The sequence below is a fragment of the Eurosta solidaginis genome, chromosome 3 (assembly GCF_040869045.1).
Source record: "Eurosta solidaginis isolate ZX-2024a chromosome 3, ASM4086904v1, whole genome shotgun sequence".
In the NCBI taxonomy this organism is placed as follows: Eukaryota; Metazoa; Arthropoda; class Insecta; order Diptera; family Tephritidae; genus Eurosta; species Eurosta solidaginis.
This window is the reverse complement of record NC_090321.1, coordinates 164,829,168-164,848,899: the sequence shown is the minus strand read 5'-3', so window position 1 is coordinate 164,848,899 and position 19,732 is coordinate 164,829,168. Positions and strand designations below refer to the sequence as shown.

General features: G+C 37.1%; 1 protein-coding gene and 1 long non-coding RNA gene across 4 annotated transcripts in view; one reads left to right on the top strand and one right to left on the bottom strand.

Moving 5' to 3' along the window:
• Positions 1-1,103: 1,103 nt before the first annotated feature.
• LOC137244562 (uncharacterized) lies at positions 1,104-8,777 on the top strand. Its single transcript, XR_010951101.1, has 3 exons — positions 1,104-1,513; positions 1,570-1,914; positions 7,026-8,777. It is a non-coding gene; the product is annotated as an uncharacterized lncRNA (long non-coding RNA).
• Positions 8,400-19,732, bottom strand: part of Hsc70-5 (Heat shock protein 70 cognate 5) — a 54,904-nt gene continuing 43,571 nt past the window's right edge. Inside the window, exons 3-7 of one of the 3 annotated variants that reach the window (XM_067773712.1) lie at positions 10,441-11,019; positions 9,267-10,371; positions 9,068-9,208; positions 8,872-9,005; positions 8,400-8,818 (exon numbers count right to left, since the gene is read on the bottom strand). In XM_067773712.1, the coding sequence (XP_067629813.1) occupies positions 8,919-9,005; positions 9,068-9,208; positions 9,267-10,371; positions 10,441-11,019 (1,912 nt within the window). In that variant the 3' untranslated portion in view covers positions 8,400-8,818; positions 8,872-8,918. Of the gene's footprint in view, positions 9,006-9,067; positions 9,209-9,266; positions 10,372-10,440; positions 11,020-19,732 lie in introns of all 3 variants that reach the window. The other 2 variants (XM_067773713.1, XM_067773711.1) reach the window with 2 other exon arrangements.

Below are 19,732 nucleotides of genomic sequence, written 5' to 3'. Positions count from 1 at the left end.
TGTGCGTCTGTGTACATGTACATAACATATTTGTGTGCGTATTGTTTACAACAAAGCACTGTTGCCATTGGTCAGTTTGCATGCATGCTTATGGAAACATCAACTTTTTCCAATTTATTTTTTGATATTGTAAAAGGCCTGAATAAATATTAAATAAGTATAAATAGATTACATATTTATAATCTGCACTTTTACATAATTATTTCGAATTATTTTCACAATTTTTCAAACTTTAATTAGGTGTTTTTGCATAAAAGTGCAAACGGTCAAAAATTAGCGCACAAAAGTTTACTAGGCAACTCTGCCTAGTGAGAGAGCGATCAGCTGACACGTTCTTACGGAAAAAATCAAAATTGTTTTGATTTCTATGTTCCGGGCTACGTACGTACGGGCGTTGCACGTCGGTGAGTTTTCGTTTACATTGCACACTCATAAGATAGGTCGTGTCAGCTGACACGTTTTTGGTACGTACGTTCGGGAGTAATGCGGCAGTTACTCACGAACGTACGTACCAAAAACGTGTCAGCTGACACGACCTATCTTATGAGTGTGCAATGTAAACGAAAACTCACCGACGTGCAACGCCCGTACGTACGTAGCCCGGAACGTAGAAATCAAAACCATTTTGATTTTTTCCGTAAGAACGTGTCAGCTGATCGCTCTCTCAGTAGACAGAGTTGCCTAGTAAACTTTTGTACGCTAATTTTTGACCGTTTGCAATTTTATGCAAAAACGCCTAATTAAAGTTTGAAAAATTGTGAAAATAATTCGAAATAATTATGTAAAAGTGCAGATTATAAATATTTTATCTATTTATACTTATTTAATATGTATTCCGGCCTTTTACAATATCAAAAATTAAATTGGAAAAAGTTGATGTTTCCATAAGCATACATGCAAAATGGTCAATGGCAACAGTGCTTATCTGTAAACAATACACACACAAATATGTTATGTACATGTACACAGACGCACACATGGATTCCTACGGGCTTGAGAGTTCGGCCAATCGTGCTTCGTACGACAAACGTCCTTACGTACGGCACACGTCGGTGGGTAACTGCCGCATAACTGCCGCATAAGGGTGAATGTTCGTAGCGGAGGGTTGTATTCGTAGATTTTCTACGATGGATTGAAGAATAGGGCTGAATAACTTCCACACAATCAGGGCTGTCATGGAATCCAAGTCGGTTTTGCGTTTTGTCGGAATTATAAATCAATATTGATTTAAATTGGTGTCATAAAACCGTACTAGTTTTGCTCTTTCGAATGTAAATAAAACCGATGTTCGAATCAGCTGTTTTGTGGTGCACCGGCAATTTTGATGTTAATTTTTTTGGCAAAATTTTATAAAATAATTGTTTTGTGCCTTTAAAAAGAAATAAACAACTTTATTGACATCAAAATGGCATCAGCAGTTGTAGCATTTATATTATTGGAAGAAGAAAGTTGCGAGAAGGTCAAAAGGAAAATTTTGAGAGATCGCAGCAATCCATTTGAGTTTCCAGACAGCGTAATTAAATATTATTTCTTAATGTGGGTTTATAAATATTTATAGTGTATTTGCAGTTACATTGCATACTATCGCATAAACAAAGAGGCTTTCCGAATGGTATTGGACACCATTGAAGGACGCTCAAGTCGCTCGAAAGTTCTCCCAGTGCTGCAACTAGCAGCTACGTTCCGATTTTTAGCTGAAGGACCTGTGGGCTTCTTTGTCGGCAGAATTATTCCAACAAATGATGGTTTCTAATGAAACGCCTTATCGCTGCCGAATCAAGGAAACACACTGTATAACTTTATATAAATATTTCTTGATTTTATTCGCGGATGAACCACAGTGTTTGCGATTTAGTTTTTACAAATTTATGATGAATGCGTGCGCTTGTCACGGCCGCTCGAACAAAGAACAAAGTAAGAAAGAGTATAAAACTCATTTTGACATTTATCATTGAATGACATGTGAATCGTGTCGCGAAGTAAAATGACTCTCATTGACTATTGTAAAAAGGCTAGTTAGTAAACCGCCACATACTCCCCCACCAGTGATCCACCGATCACGTTGAAAAAGTTACAAAACGATTGGGTTTTCTAATCAGTCTTCCTGATCGTGTTCTAACTTCTGTGGGTACACAGTTAACGTTATTGGATTTTTTGGCATGTTCAAATTTTTGACTAAGAGGTTCATTGTTTTCTTTAACATTATTTTTTACAATAAAATTTTTGGTATTCGTTTCATTATTATCCTTATATGATACAGCTGCTTTTAAACGGTCACATGATACCGTTACCAATCTTCCATTTACCCGAATGTCGAAATTTTTTTCTTTTCGTTTAACAACTTCAAATGGGCCATCATATGGCTGTTTAAATGGTGCTCTAACGGAATCATCACGTAGGAATACATGTGTGCAATTCGAAAGTTCTTTTTGAATGAAACAATGGTTCACAGAGTGATTCGAAGTGACAATGGTTTTGATTTGGTTCATGACGTTTTTTAGCTTTTTAACAAAATCTGTCGAGAGATCAGTAGTTTTGTCATCGAGAAAATCGCCCGGCAATCTTAAAGTTGTGCCGTATAACAATTCAGCTGGACAAGCTTGTAAATCATTTTTAATTGTCGTTCTTAATGCGAGCATGATTAAAGGTAACACGTCATACCAAGTTTCGTTTTGATGACACATGATTGATGCCTTCAGAGTTCTATGGAACCGTTCAATCAAGCCGTTGGCTTGTGGATGATAGGGAGTGGTACGGATGTGTTTACAACCAAGAAGACGATTCAATTCTTTGAATACATTCGATTCGAATTGTCGACCTTGATCGGTTGTGACATATAATGGTACGCCATAGTGTGAAATCCATCCACGAATGAGTGCATTGGCTACCGTTTCAGCTGTCATGTTTTCGATGGGGATTGTAACTGGCCAGCGTGAGAAACGATCAATGCATGTTAAGCAATAACGGAATCCCTTGGATAACGGCAAAGGTCCAATGATATCAATATTTATGTGTTTGAAACGACCGTCAGGTGCATTGAAATTAGCTAAAGCAGTTTTGTTATGTTTGTGAACTTTGCTTTTTTGGCAATTAACACATTCACTTGACCATTTAGAGACATCCGATTTGATGTTTGGCCATACATAACGTTCGGTTAATAAATTGACAGAAGCCCTTTTACCAGGATGCGAGATGTTGTGCACCAGATTGAAAATTCTCTTTCGCATGTTACCGACGATAAAGGGTCTGATTTGCTTAGAAGATGTGTCGCAATAAACGTGCAGATTAGAACCAGGAAGATAAATTTTGTTCAAATTTAAAGAACATGGGATTTTTCCTTCCAGAATGTCATTTAGTTCGTTGTCGTTTATTTGAGAATTTGCTAGAAGTTCTAAGCTGATATCGTTAACTTTGATTTCTTCAATGCGCGACAATAAGTCTGCAACAACGTTATCTTTGCCGGAAATGTGACGAATGTCCGTTGTGAATTGACCAATGAAATCAAGTTGACGTGCTTGTCTGTGTGAAGCTTTGTCGGGATTTTGTCGAAAGGCAAATGTTAATGGTTTATGGTCAGTATACACAATGCAATTGCGTCCGTCGATCATAAATTTGTTGTGTTTGATTGCCTGAAAGATTGCCAAAAGTTCACGATCATAGGTGCTATAACGCTTTTGGGTATCGGTTAATCGTTTGGAATAGAAACTTAATGGTTGAAGTTGACCATTGTTGATTTGGTGAAGGGCTGCCCCTATTGCGTGATTACTAGCATCCACGTGTAATGCCAAAGTTGTATTGGGAATTGGGTGAGCTAACAGGACAGCGTTGGCGATATCAGCTTTACATTTTTCAAATGCTAAAGATGCATCGTCGTTCCAAGCAATTTGCGAATTATCTTTTTTTTTTGTTGCCTTTTATTAGCAGCTGAAGTTTGCCTTGGATTTGAGCAGCATTCGGTAGAAAGCGACGATATGAGTTAAGGATTGCCAAAAAACTACGGAGTTCGTGTGCTTTTTCAGGTTTTTTGAAATTTTTAATGACATCAACTTTTTCAGTTTTTGGTAAAATGCCATCTTTTGTGACGATGTGACTGAGAAAAGTGATTTTTTGTTGTCCAAATTCGCATTTGGCAAGGTTGATTTTAATGTTTTTTTCTTTAAGACGTTGTAAGACAATTTTCAAATGTTTTCGATGTTCGCTCATGTCATTTGAAGCTATGCAAATGTCATCGATGTAGACAACGACGAAATCAAGATCGTGAAAAATACTGTTCATGAAACGTTGAAAAGTTTGAGACGCGTTTCTGAGACCAAAAGTCATCACATTGAATTCAAATAAGCCGAAGGGTGTAATGATTGCAGTTTTCTCTTTGTCTTCTTCTGCTATTGGGATTTGATTGTATGCGCTAACGAGATCGATTTTTGAAAAAATTTGTTTGTTTGCAAATATGTGTGTTACATCTTGGATGTGAGGTAAGGGATATCGATCAGGAATTGTAACGGCATTTAAAGCACGATAATCCCCGCAAAAACGCCATGTGCCGCCTTTTTTGGGTACTATGTGCAATGGGCTTGCCCAAGGACTTTTACTTGGTTAACAAATTCCCGCTTTTAGCATTGCTTCGAACTCAACTTTAGCTAGTTTAAGTTTTTCAGGGTTTAAACGACGTGCTCGTGAAAAAGTGGGACGACCCGTTGTAATAATTTGATGTTTTACCGTACTAGGTTTCAAATTATCACGTTTATTGAAGGTTGGAGGCAGAGTGAGATCTACAAATTCATTTATTATTTCGCTGAAATCAGATTTGCAATGAACCGAAGAGACTCTTTGATAATGTGTAAGATGAGAATTGCATTTAGTTCGTAAATTTGTATGAACATCGATCAATTGTTTATTTTTTATATCAACCAGCAATCCGTATTCATCAAGAAAATCAGCGCCAAGAATGGGTTTGGACACATTTGCTATCAAAAATGTCCAAATGAAATCACGTCTTAGTCCTAAATTGACATTGCAAGTAATGCTACCGAAAGTTTCTATGGGTGTGCCGTTTGCGGCGAAAAGTTTATAGGAATTTGGTTTATTTAATTTATTGAATAAATTTTTTGGCAAAATTGATAAGTCTGCGCCAGTGTCGACTAAAAATTTACGATGATTTGATTGATCAGTGACGAAGAGACGGCGAGTGAGATTTGATTCCACTTCGTGTACCGTCGGTGGCGAAGTGGTTTTTAGTTTTCCGAATTATCATTTGAACTGCCTTCAGGTTTTTTGAACCGGCAAGGTTGTTCACATTTGCGAGCAAGTGCCCCGAATTTGTAATGATAACGGCAATATGGATGTTTTCTATTTGATTTAGATCGAGAACGTCTGTTACTGTTGTTGTTTCGGTTGGGACTTTTACTTCGACTTGCCCTAAAGTCATTAAACGATTTTGTGAGTTCATCAATTTGTGCTTTTAATTGTGACAAAGAAGGGTTTATTTCCGTTTTGATTTCGGAGATTTGTTTCGAAGAAGTTAATTCCACTACTTTATCGGCCAGAGTGGCGCATGTGTTCAAATTATCGTTAGAAATGGCTACAACCGCTCTCACATTTTCGGGCAGACGATCGATCCAAAGTGATTTTAATGCTTCATCACTCATAGAACTTCGTGCTAAATCACGCATTTTACGCAATAAATGCGATGGTTTGTCATCACCGAGTTCGATTTCTGTTACCAAAACTTTTAATTTCTTTTGATCAGATGCTGTATATTCATTAATTAAACGCGCTTTTAATGTTTCATATTTTGTGCCGTCGTCCGGCGGATTACGAATCAAATCAGAAACCATTGACAAATATTGAGGATCGAGTGCAGCAATGACATGATTATATTTAGCGTTATCTCTAGTGATTCCACCGTTGGTAAATTGAGCTTCCATTTGAATAAAAAATAAATCCGGTTCATTTTTTACGAACGTCGGTGCCCTTATTGTAATTCTACTAATTTCAGGTAAAGGAAAATTGCTAGCGGTACTTACGTTTGATGCTGATTGTCCATTTGAATTGTTCGATTCGTCCATCTTGAATATCATCCGAAAGCTCTGGTTGAAATCGTCAAGATACTGGTTATCTTCCACTTCGGCTTCTGTTGGGCACGTTTCCCAAATCAATTTTTTGGATAATAATGTTTTTGTGTTGCAAACAATTTAATTTGTTGCGCACAAGTGACGTAATGTGTGAATCAGCTGGTGAAATTTGTGCGTTTTTAATTTTTTGACTTTTGCAAAAAAGACGATTTTGATTGCACTTTTCTGATTAAATTCACTTTTGGTTTTGTGAAAATATCGATGCTTTAATGTTTTTGGTAAGTTTATTCCATTCCCGAGTCGATAAACGATGAGGGCAATGCGAATATGTATTTGCACCTTGTTCACTGTATTGTATTTGTTATATGTCGGGGTCACCAATGTGGGCTTCTTTGTCGGCAGAATTATTCCAACAAATGATGGTTTCTAATGAAACGCCTTATCGCTGCCGAATCAAGGAAACACACTGTATAACTTTATATAAATATTTCTTGATTTTATTCGCGGATGAACCACAGTGTTTGCGATTTAGTTTTTACAAATTTATGATGAATGCGTGCGCTTGTCACGGCCGCTCGAACAAAGAACAAAGAACAAAGTAAGAAAGAGTATAAAACTCATTTTGACATTTATCATTGAATGACATGTGAATCGTGTCGCGAAGTAAAATGACTCTCATTGACTAATGTAAAAAGGCTAGTTAGTAAACCGCCACAGACCCTATCAAATATCAGTTAGCAAGGATTCTAGCATGAGTGTAGGTAGAAGCACGGTGTCAACTATTTTAGATGATGTGCTTCGTGAAGCCCTTCGCAATATCTAAATGTTCCAAATAAATTCAGTCAAAATACTGTTTTGCAATGAATTTTTATGTTTTCCCCTATTAAGAATGAAAATATATGTAAATTTACATTTATTTTTATAAAATAAACCTTTATTTACTTACATTTTTAGAAAATACTCAACTGCAAGAGAAATACAACTAGGAAAAAATGAAATCCAATAGCATTTAACTGATTGGTTTGTTTCCGATAGCAAAATCGATATTATCGGATTCTGTGACACCTAAAACCGACACTAATTCCAATTCGAACATTAAACCGATAACATTGGATTTCATGACACCAAAGTAATTATTTTGTCGTTTTTAAATCCGATTCCGACAACAATTGGATTCCATGACAGCCCTGAATATGATTTATTTTAAATTATTTAAAACAAAAAATTGTAACAATTTCATTCTAGACTCCCTATTTTCTGAGCCAAAAAAATGTTAACTGCTGCACTGGAAAAAATTACTATTGAGTGTTGTAAAGTAACTTAGATAAACTTAAAAAATAATTTAAATAGATAAATAATTAAAAAATTTAATTAATGTACCTTTATATTTTCCTTTTAAGGTCAGCCACATATTTTTTAAACATTCTGTATTTCAATGGGTGCGGAAAATGTATTTGTTTCGGAAATATGATTTTTTAAGCTAGTGATTTTTTTGCGATATTTGCAGTCTTCAGCCGCTTTAACAAACCAAATTCCATGTGCATTTGCATGTAAAAATATCGGTTACCCTTCGAAGCGAATGACAATGAATTTGGGAACTTGGCAATATTTAAACTATTTTTGAATCAAAATTGAAAGTTTCCATAATTTTTGTTATAACTGTTTATTAATACATGCACCATATGCATGTTGTAATTTGAAAGGCAACTCTAGCAGATTTGCGTTATCGCACAGTCTTTTTCGCGCTTATCTGTAGATGTTGCTGTGGAACCAATTCATTACTCGTTTCGTCCAATACCACATGAAATGCAATATTGTCCATTATTTATATTTTATTTTATTAAATTTTTGTAGTTCTTAAACCAAAATAAAAATACGCAACAAAATGTCATTTGGCAAAACAGCTAAATTCCTATTCCCCAATTATTGTTCTCCCTAAGAGAATTGGAGGAAGTTTTTCGCAGGAAAAAAATTTCGCGAGAACGACAGGTTGTATATTTTTGGGCTAATTCAAGATCTAGAAGAATAAAGGCAAATTAAATTTTACCGTAATTACGACAGGCGGAAAATCTTTCGGGTAGGTATAAGCGGATGTGTGACGATGGGTGGGCAGTTTATATAAAACTAAAACGATGATTGTAAGCGCGGTGGTGGATGAGTGTAATAATAATATATCTCGGCGTCCTATCTCAGAAAACTTTTTAAAAACTACCTACCGCTATCTAAGATTTTGACGATAGGGGAGGTATGACACAATTGTTGAGGTAGGGCGTTTATGAAAAATTTTGCACTCAGCATACGATATTGAATGCATTAAATACAAAAACATTTTTTGTCTAAATATTTAAATATTTGTTTATTAATACATTATATGTATATATTTATTTCTTTATGTATTTCACAAAAAATAAACGAGAGTTTACGTACGATCATTTTAGAAAATTGTTAAATCACTAACAATCAACTGCTTAAAAGTAACTTAATTTAGTTTCTTTATTTTGATACGAATACTCCTACTCTTCTTTCTTCGTGATTATGTTTAAACTGAATAATTAGAAACTATTCTATTTTATTTTAAATAACAAAAAAGCACATACAAATAAAACTGTGGTGAAATCTTATTTCAAACTCCGTTTCACCAATTGTGAAGATTCATAACTTGTGACTTAGTCATTTACTTTTCTGCACCATAATAAACAATAAAAATTCTATGGCCATATTATTTCTTATGGTTCTCTTCTTGCATTCTGTGAAAACTAGAGTTCTATATTTAGAAATAGGTTTCATCTATAACAATTACCAGATAATATTCACACACTCGGAAACAATTTATTAAAGCAGTCACCCTTAATTCTTTCCCTCTTTCTTTTCCTCGGAGTTGGTTTGTTCCGAACTTGTAGTTCCAGCACCAGCACTTTCGCGTTCCGCTGACATCTATAAGAGCACAATATGATTCCTTTAACCCATTTGCTATTTTATTTACTATTAATCATTACCTTTTTATATGCCATCTCGAAGAGCTTCAGTGATGACTGCTGCAGTTGGGTAGTAGCTTTCCTGACATCTTCGGGTTCGGCAGTGTCCTTATTCGCCAGGAGCGTTCGTAAATCTGCGATTTCCTTCTTTAGCTTCTCGCACTAAAAGAAAAGTTTTAAATACAAAAGCTTGTCAACACTTTTCTACAGGTAAACTTACTTCTTCAGCTGGCAATTGGCTTTTGAATTCTTCCATTTTGGTTTCTGTATCGTGCACAATGCTCTCGCCCTGATTGACTAGCTCTATGAGCTCGCGCTTCTTTTTGTCAGTAGCCGCATATTCCTCAGCTTTTTTAATCATATTTTCGATTTCGTCCTTGCTCAAACCGCCGCTAGATTGAATTACTATTTGTTGTTCCTTGCCAGTGCCCTTGTCCTTGGCAGAAACATGTACAATGCCATTGGCATCAATGTCAAATACAACTTCGATTTGAGGGACACCACGAGGTGCTGGTGGAATGCCTACCAAAGTGAACGACCCAAGCAGCTTGTTATCAGATGCCATTTCACGTTCGCCTTGATGAACTTTGATTTCCACTTGTGTTTGGCCGTCAGCAGCTGTTGAAAACACCTGAGATTTTTTAGTGGGAATGGTTGTGTTACGTGAAATTAGTCGAGTAAAAACTCCACCCAACGTTTCAATACCCAAAGACAAAGGTGTAACATCAAGCAACAGAACGTCAGTGACATCACCAGCTAGCACACCACCCTGTATTGCGGCGCCAACGGCTACAGCCTCGTCGGGATTTACAGCACGAGACGGTTGACGACCGAATAAATCTTGAACTGTTTGCTGAACCTTAGGCATTCTTGTCATCCCACCAACCAGCAAAACTTCTCCAATTTCCGTTTTAGAAACTTCAGCATCAGACAAAGCCTTTTGGCAGGGTTGAATTGTACGTTTAATTAAATCACCAACAAGACTTTCAAGTTTAGAGCGTGTCATTTTTAAATTCATATGCTGTGGTCCAGAGTTATCCATGGTCAGATAGGGCAAATTTATATCTGTCTGCTGTGAGGACGACAATTCACATTTGGCCTTTTCAGCTGCTTCCTTTAAACGTTGCATAGCAATGTTATCTTTTGTTATGTCTATTCCAGTATCTTTTTTGAACTCAGACACCAGAAAATTAACAATTGTGTTATCAAAATCTTCACCTCCAAGAAGGGTATCGCCATTAGTGGACTTAACTTCAAAAACACCTTTTTGGATTTCCAGAATTGAGATATCGAAAGTACCACCACCCAAATCGTATACGGCAATACTGGAAACAAGAACAAAGCCAAATAGTTATTAAAAGTTATTTTATACACTGATTTATTATAAAAATTACATTTTATCATCCGTTTTATCCATGCCATAAGCTAATGCAGCGGCTGTGGGTTCATTGATCACACGCAATACATTCAGACCAGCAATTTGACCAGCATCTTTTGTAGCCTGGCGCTGTGAGTCATTGAAATAGGCAGGTACGGTGATAACAGCGTTTTTAACGGGCGTATTTAGATAAGCTTCAGCTGTTTCTTTCATTTTCATCAAAATAAAAGCGCCAATTTGAGATGGGGAGTACACTTTGCCATCAGTTGCTGAAACCCAAGCGTCACCATTTGACGCCTTCACTACTTTGTATGACAAGTTCTTTAAATCTTTTTTAACTTCCGGATCATCAAATTTTCGACCAATTAAACGTTTGGTGGCATAAAAAGTGTTTGCCGAATTTGTAACTGCCTGACGTTTTGCTGGCATACCAACCAAACGTTCACCATCCTTAGTAAAAGCCACATGAGATGGGGTTGTCCGTGCGCCTTCAGCATTTTCAATGACTTTTGCTTGTTTACCCTCCATGACAGCTACACAAGAATTAGTGGTACCCAAGTCAATACCGATAACGGCACCCTTGACTTCACCAGATCTATAACAAAAAAAATTTATATTTTTTTAAATTTAATCAAAATAATTATAAAGGAACTACTTCAATAAACTCTGTTATTTACATAGCAAGTATGATAAAAAAAAATCTTATAATCCATGTAGCTATATGTATTTCGAGGCGCTGCTTATCAATTTTTACCAAACTTCTTTATAGAAGGTATTTTTGCTGAACGAACGTGTGCAGACGTGGTTTTGCTTGCTTTGTGTTTTTATGCTTTTTTACTCTTCCTGTTGTGACTTTTGCCTTTTTGCCTTTTTAAAAAACAAGAATGGATAACTATTGTGGTAAATGCGATAAGCATTTCTCAAAAAGAGATAGCTTGATGGTGCCGTGCAGTGGATTTTGCAAACAAATATTTCATCATACCTGCTGTGAAGGCATTATATCCGAGTATGATGTGGGTTTACTCGTAAAAGCCGCAATATTAATTATAGTTAGTTATTTATTTATTAAGGGTTAAAGCCGTGCTTAAATTCACATGAAAAACTCAGTAAAGCTTATGAAAACATGCTGGTTTCCCTTAGATCTGGATTTGAATCTATTTTGACTGCGTTTGAGCTGAGATTCAAGGGTTTATCTGTGCAAATTGATGGCCCAAAAGAAGACATTGAAATAAACAAAAAATAATTCAAAACACGAATTGACCAACAAAAACAATTTAAAGTGCTTGCAGGCAATGTCGGATGGAGTGAATACACCACATAATGGTGGTAGTCCGCTTAGTGCAGCGAATTCAATCAACAAATATGTCCTTAATTGTGCGCATCCACCACAAACATTATCAGTGTCTGATTCCTTCACTCCCACACTAGGCCAGACACATCGAGCTCCTTTACCCTATGCTTTTGCCTTTAATGGCGTCCCCGTGCTGTCAAGTATGCATGTAAACCAGGGATGCACCTTAACGTTAAGCTAATCGTTTATCAAAAAATTTCCACCGTTTCCGTTGAAACACTTCGAAATATTATCGATAAAGAAATTATCAAGATAAATTGTATCTCGTTTTTAACCGAAACGAAAAGCTTTCGTTAACGTTAAAAACGTTAACGAAAACGTGATACTTTATGTTTGAATTGTGCTGGCAATGCTATAGCCATGGTGAAGCCGTAAGGTGGCAACAACGAGCGCACATACACACACAAACTCTATGTAATTTGTTTGTGTAATTCGTTGGTGGTAATGTCAAAAATACTCTGAGAAATGTTCGTACTGTCAAAATTCATGAGAAAAGTTGCAATCAGCTTGGATAATGCTTTCACCTTTAATGACTCCGCCATCAATCAGCTTTGCCAGCATAGTTTGAAATTAATAATCAACATAAACGATTTGATTTCGTTTTGATATGGCAGAAAACGAAACGAAATCATTTCGTTAATTTGACGATCTCAACGTTAATAAACGAAACGAAATGACTTCGTTTCGTTTATTAACGTTGATTATCGTAACGAAATGATATCGTTTCGTTGGTTAAGCATGCCTGATGTAAACGATAATTGAAGTACTACATAACACAACCAAAGCCTACGCTAAAGGGCCAATTAAACTTCCTTAACCCTAACGCCATAGTCGTATAGTCAATGTGATCGATTAATGGTGCCGTAACCTAAAAATCGCGAAAATTTCATAAACATGAAGAAAACGCAAAAAATTACAAACATATTAAACAAAAAATAAGTTTCTTAATCATAGCGTATCCAAAACAATGAATAAAATCTACAAAAAGTTAATAAATCCACCAACTCAAATATTTTTAGGTTATGGATATGGCGAAAAACCAAAAACCAATTGCCCTACAAGAAACGCTGATAGTTTTACTAATACACTCACACTTGTAATTGACAATGCTGATCCTGCGATGACGTAAACATTGATACTCAAATTTTTGTATATTCCTTTGTTCGCTCACGCATGTCCGCATGTACCCAACGACAGCCTATAATCATGAAAAAGGACTCAAACTGGGAAAGCTTCGGACATCTGGTACAGAACAAAAGAACATACAGCAGATACCATTATGCATGTGAGACAGATACATAATTCTCAACGGAATTTTATGTATGCGAGAACAGTTTATCCGATTTAATCATGTTGTCACTACTGACTCTCATATGACAATCAAATGATTATCACGGTTGTTTTGTTATTTTTTAAATTCCACCATTTTCACCCGACGAAAACCATATAAAAAATAAGTTTAAAAAATGAAAAAGAGAGCATTTCAAAGCTCCATGCTAGAAGAAAAAAAAATCGAAAATAATATTAAAAAATACCAAAAGCTGTCGGAATGTGTGGGGCGCACTCAAAAAATTGATACGCGAAAAATAATCAGCCCTATTCTGCATTTCGACTTGGATTGGAATTTTTTCGATTTGGCAATTTTGGTATTCTGTGTTCCAATCTCTTTCGATCCAACTTCGAACGTTCGATTTTGTGTATTCTGCATTTCGAACGTAGTTCCGTTTTTCTAAGTTGCAAATTAGTTGGCGGAAAAATATTTTATTTTTATTTTTTTATTAATTTATAACAGAATTTTAACAAAAATGTAAGTAAAACTTGTTAAGAAACGTAGAAAGCTTGATGATGATTGTTTTTTATATGTTTCCAGGTCAAAAACAACATGTCGATGTCGAAGTCCTTGGACGTATTTGCCCGGCAAAAGTATCTAACACATACTTGAAAGCATTCTTGTTAAGTCGAAAGTTTTTTTTGAACCTAAATAAGTCATTAAACTTTACCACTTTTAAGTTCAATTTCTTACAATTCGTCACTCATCTCAAATGGATTACACAAATCTCGCAATATTTGCCTTTCCATTCTCGCCTGGCAATTTTCGTATGCGTTGCTTTCCAACTCCATAAATAAAGCCGTGGCTATTGATTCCATTATAATAGACAGCTATAATTTGTGTCTGTTCGTTGGGTCCAATTATATGCCAAAGCAAGCTGCCGGCGTAGAGGAAGGTGAAGCGAAAACGTAAACAATCCTTGCGGAAAGAATAAATAAACCTTTATAAAGTATTTTAGGCCAGTGCAATGAAATTAGCATCATTAAAATTCAGAAAATGTCAACTATATTCGTGCAGGAATCCGTTTTAACAAAACTTGGTGGCCACGGCAGGGAATTGGCCAAAAGAACGACAAAAACACACTTACAATTATGAAAACACTTCACTCAAAAAAATATAACACTGCGGCAATATATTCTATTGCTTTTTTTTGTACAAAATGGCGTGGATAATAAAATATAAACGTTTTTCAAAAAAGCGTATCGTATGTGCGTAGATTTTCGCGCAGTAAACAAAAAATTTCATTGCTGATAAATTTCCACTAGCTAGAGTTGACGATATATTAGACAATCTCGGTAGAGCAAAATATTTTTCCACATTAGATCTTTTTTCAGGATTTCATCAAATCCCCTTGCATCCTGCCTCACGTGACATTACTTCTTTCAGCACCTCGGTTGGTGCATTCAGATGGAAAGTGCTGCCATTCGGTTTAAATATAGCACCAAATTCATTCTCACGAATGATAACAATAGCTTTTTCGGGTATACCAACCAACGTCGCATTTTTGTACGTCGACGATATTATCGTCATAGGTTGCAGTGAAGCACACCATATTAAAAATCTTTCAAAAGTTTTCGAAACTTGTAGGTGTTTCAGTATCAAACTTAACCCAAATAAATGCAAATTTTTACGACCAGAAGTTAAATTTTTAGGTCACAAATGTTCAGCCAAAGGTTTGTTGCCAGACGACTCTAAAATAAACGCAATTAAAAAGTATACAAAACCGACTGATAAAGACGCGGTACGACGATTCGTCGCGTTTGCAAACTATTACAGACGGTTTATACCTAATTTTGCGTCTCTGGCAGCGCCTCTAAACCGATTAAGCAGAAAAAGAGTTGAATTCGTATGGGATGTAGAGTGCGAAAAAGCATTTTTATCTTTGAAAGCAGCATTATTTTCACCAAAATTACGCTTCCACAACTGGATGTGGCGCTATTTTAAGCCAAGAACAGCAAGGTAGTGATTTACCAATTTGTTTCGCTTCTAAAGCATTTAATAAAGCACAACAGAAAAAACCCATTATAGAGTTAGAACTTTTAGCTATTTACTTTGCAATCAAGCAATTTCGACCATACGTTTATGGCACCCATTTTATTGTAAAGTCAGATCATAGACCTCTGGTATACTTATTCAAAATGAAAGACCCATCTTCAAAACTTTCGAGAATAAGACTGGAACTATCTGAATATAACTTTACTATTGTATATATAAAAGGTAAATCAAACGTTTGTGCTGATGCACTATCGCGTATAACAATCGATGAGATTAAAGAAGCTAACAAACAAATTTTGGCAGTACAGACAAGGTCAATGACAAAACAGGCAAACGACAAAAATTTACATTGGAAAACAGACAATAACGACGAAAAACAAATTACTTTACATGTCTACGACAAATTTTCATTTAATTTTTCAAAAAAGATTCCACGAATAAGATCTGAAATTACGTACAATAAAAATAATAAAACAACAAATTTAAAAAATTTTGCGCATATTAAACATAAGAAACTCGAGTTACTTAGCTTTGAGCTTGTTAACGAAATAAGGACTTTAGAGAAATTACGTTCGAAGCTTGAATCAGAAGCCGGCAAACACAAAATTAAGCAAATTGAATGGCCTAAAAACGATATTTTGTTCGAACATTACACTATTACAAATTTCAAAAATATTAGAAATAAAATTTTAAAATCATTAGAAATTATTCTAACAGATCTAGTAGAGACAATAACAGACGAAGACACAAAACTAAAACTTATGAGAATTTACCATAATGATCCCCTTTCTGGTGGACATAGCGGAATGAAAAAACTGTACGCAAAATTACGAACCAAATTTTATTGGAAAGATATGACTCCTGATGTATCGAAATATATCAAAAGATGTAATGATTGTCTTTTAAACAAAGTTAAAACAAAAACCAAAGAAAAGCTAGTGTTAACACCAACACCTTGCAAACCATTTTAAATAGTAGTCATTGATACAATAGGACCGTTACCAGAATCAAAGTATGGTAACAGGTTCGCAGTTACCATAATTTGCGATTTAACGAAATACTTAGTAACAGTAGCGGTTCCGGATAAAAGTGCGAAAACCATAGCTTCTGCGGTATTCGATCATTTATTTTAACATATGGCCCAATGAATTCTATCAAATCTGATCTAGGCACGGAATATAAAAATGAAGTGTTTTCAGAGCTGACAAAACTTTTAAACGGCAAACACGATTTTTCCACAGCGTATCATCATGAACCGTTAGGTTCAATCGAACGAAACCATGGAGTGTTTAACGAATACTTGCGCGCATATCTTAATGACACGTTGTCGGACTGGGATACTTGAATTATTTCACGTTTTTTCACATTACCACTTCGAATACAGTTTTTGATAATAAATTTACACCGTTCGAATTAGTATTCGGTAAAAAACCCATTTTACCGAATGAACTTCAAAAAGGAAAAGTTGATCCAATTTATGACGTGGAGAACTACGCGAAAGAGGCGAAATATCGCATGCAAAAATCACATGTTTTGGCGCAAGAACTTTTAAAGAAACACAAACTTCGAAATAAATATTATTATGACAAACATGCCTGTCCGTCAAAAATTTGCGTAAATGATAAGGTTCTAATACAAAAAGAATCGCGCGATAAACATGCAAGCATATATCAGGGGCCGTACATAGTTAAGGAAATAGATGGGACGAATGTAAAAGTTTTTGATAAAGAAAAGAAAAAATTACAGACTGTTCACAAAAACCGTGTACAAAAAGTACAAAAAATAACTCTAGGCAAGTTATGCTTTATTTACAAATACAAAATTTACAAATTCTATATTGTAATATTTAAATAATAACTACTTTGCAGGGCATTTCTATGCAAAAAAAAAAAAAAAAAACAAAAAAAAAAACAAAAAAAAAAAAAAAAAAACAACTTGAAATGTATCAAATTTACAAATAATATAATATGTAAACATACGACTTAGTAGCTAAGAGTTAAACCATAAACATACGTGATTTAAAATGAATTATATAAATTTACAAAGCTGAAAACTTACACTTATAAAATTATTTTCAAATATGCCAATTGGCATAACTATACTATATTTGCATATTGGAAGATAAGGTGATGACATAATTCAATCAAATAATGTCAGGTAAGAAGAAGCCAGCAGAATTGATCACTCTGCCGACTTCTTTCCAAAGGAGGGTGATGTTACAGCGCCCTAAACTCAAACACACCACATCAAAATCAATCAGCTGATGTTTCATTTATAACATGCCCATCGGCAATAATGCGACCCTGCACGCAAAAATGCGGATACACACATTATTATAATAGGTGTATTTTTTTTCAAGCGAGCTTGAAGAAAACGCTTCACCTAGCTAAACAGTTTCATTATGCCAAAACCATACAGATGGTGGAGGTTTATCAGCTAATTGTTACTTTTTTTCGCTGCTATGACATTTCTACTTCTAGCGCAGTATGTTTTTGACACTCAACCAGAGAACTACAAAAACATACATGAAATGCGTGTATTTGTTTGTATGTATGTCACCCTGCCGCCACGCTGTTATTTTGTTATTTTTGTTTATCTGCACATTCGTATGTTCATTTCATTCGCTGTTGTTGTTGTTGTTGTTTCATTCGCTCGTTCACAATAGTGCCCTATTTTTGAATATGCAACACTATACAACACTATCAATCAGGTCGACAATTACCTAAGCGGTTTCAACTGAAAGCGCAGGTTTTATTTTTATTGTATGTACCGAAGCGACTCGGGATTTTTCCCGACCAAGGACTGCCATTTCAGTGTAACTCCATTTAATTTGTTGCGTCCCTCCCACAAATTGTCATCCTCCCAGCAGCTCCTTGCAGCGGGATTGCTCCATATTTTCTTGCTCCGGGAAGGTATCGAACCCAGTCCGGGTCCGTCCCCTGACCCCGGTCCTGAGAAATTGTTTTGCTGCATCTGCCGGAAAAGAATATTTTTAGGACGGTCATACTCTTGTCAGTGTGTCTCGTGTAAGGGATGGTTGCATCGGACAGGTTGTTCTGGGCTAGACCCCAAAACCAGACGTCCACCTAACTTCTATAAATCTTTTGTGGCTCCTTGCTGTTCACGTCTTAGGACGTCCCGTAGTCTGCGTCTTAGGGAAACAGACTCTTAGTCCCTACCTCCCTTTGCACCGTTTGCCAGCACAGTATACGTTTGCGACAGCCGCCCAATGCAGCTCCTGCCATGGACAGTGCCATTTTCCTAGACGTTCTGGTCTCCGCGACAGCAAGCCCCCGACGGGTTACATTGCGCCATGTTGCCAGGCCGCATACCCAATACACCGCGTACCCCAATGCCTACCCAAGAATGTCTAGTCCCAGGGCCTCAACAGCAATCGCGTTCTGGCCTTCCACAACCCAGGCGTAGTCACCCGTCACTTACTCCCAGAGTGACGACGTCTACCCCTATGCACTTCAGAATTCTGCAGTTAATCTGTAATGGATTAATTGGGAAGATCACGGAGATAGTCAACTTCATGAAGCGGCACAACATCCGCATTGCTGCGATTCAAGAGACTAAACTCACAGCAAGATCTGCATTGCAGACCTGTTCTGGGTATAATGTCCACAGAAAAGATCGCGAGAGCGGAAATGGAGGCGGCCTCGTGTTTATCATACACCACACTGTGCAATATCATATATTTGATCCCGACATCGACCGCTTCCCAAGGCAGTCGGTTCTATGTACCGGAGCGACTCGGGATTTTTCCCGACCAAGGACTGTCATTTCAGTGTGACCCCATTTAATTTGTTTCGTCCCTCCCACAAATTGTCATCCTCCCAGCAGATCCTTGCAGCAGGACTGCTCCATATTCTCTTACTCCGGGAAGGCATCGAATCCAATCCGGGTCCGTCTCCTGACCCCGGTCCTGAGAAATGGTTTTGCTGCATCTGCCGGAAAAGAATCTTTTTAGGACGGTCATACTCTGTTCAGTGTGTCTCGTGCAAGGGATGGTTGCATCGGACAGGTTGTTCTGGGCTTGATCGCAAAACCCGACGTCCACGTAACTTTTATAAATCTTTTGTGGCTCCTTGCTGTTCACGCCCAAGGGCGTCCCGTAGTCTACGCCTAAGCGCCCCCCCCCCCCCCCCCCACTACCTTTCAGCAGCCCCGCTGCTCAGCAAGCCACAACAAGTACCCGCTGCTGCTCGCGTCCCACGGCGCCAACAACACAAACAGCTGATACTCATAACTACTACCTTCGTAGTAGAGTTGGTAGCAATGCTGAGCATCAGCCCCTGCCCCCGTCTTCTACCCCCCCCCCCCCTCCACCCCCCCAGCCCTCTTTTCCGGCAGCAATCGTGCAGGTCAGGGAAACAGACTCTTAGTCCCTGCCTCCGTTTGCACCGTCTGCCAGCACAGAATATATAGGTTTGCGACATCCGCCCAATGCAGCTCTTGCCTTGGGTGGTGCCACTTTCCTAGATGTTCTGGTCTCCGCGACGGCAACCTTCCGACGGGTTTCATCGCGCCATGTTGCCAGGTCGCAAACCCAAATCATCCAGGTACCTCAATGCTTGCCCAAGGACGTCCAGTCCCAGGGCCACAACAGCAATTGCGTCCTGGCCTTCC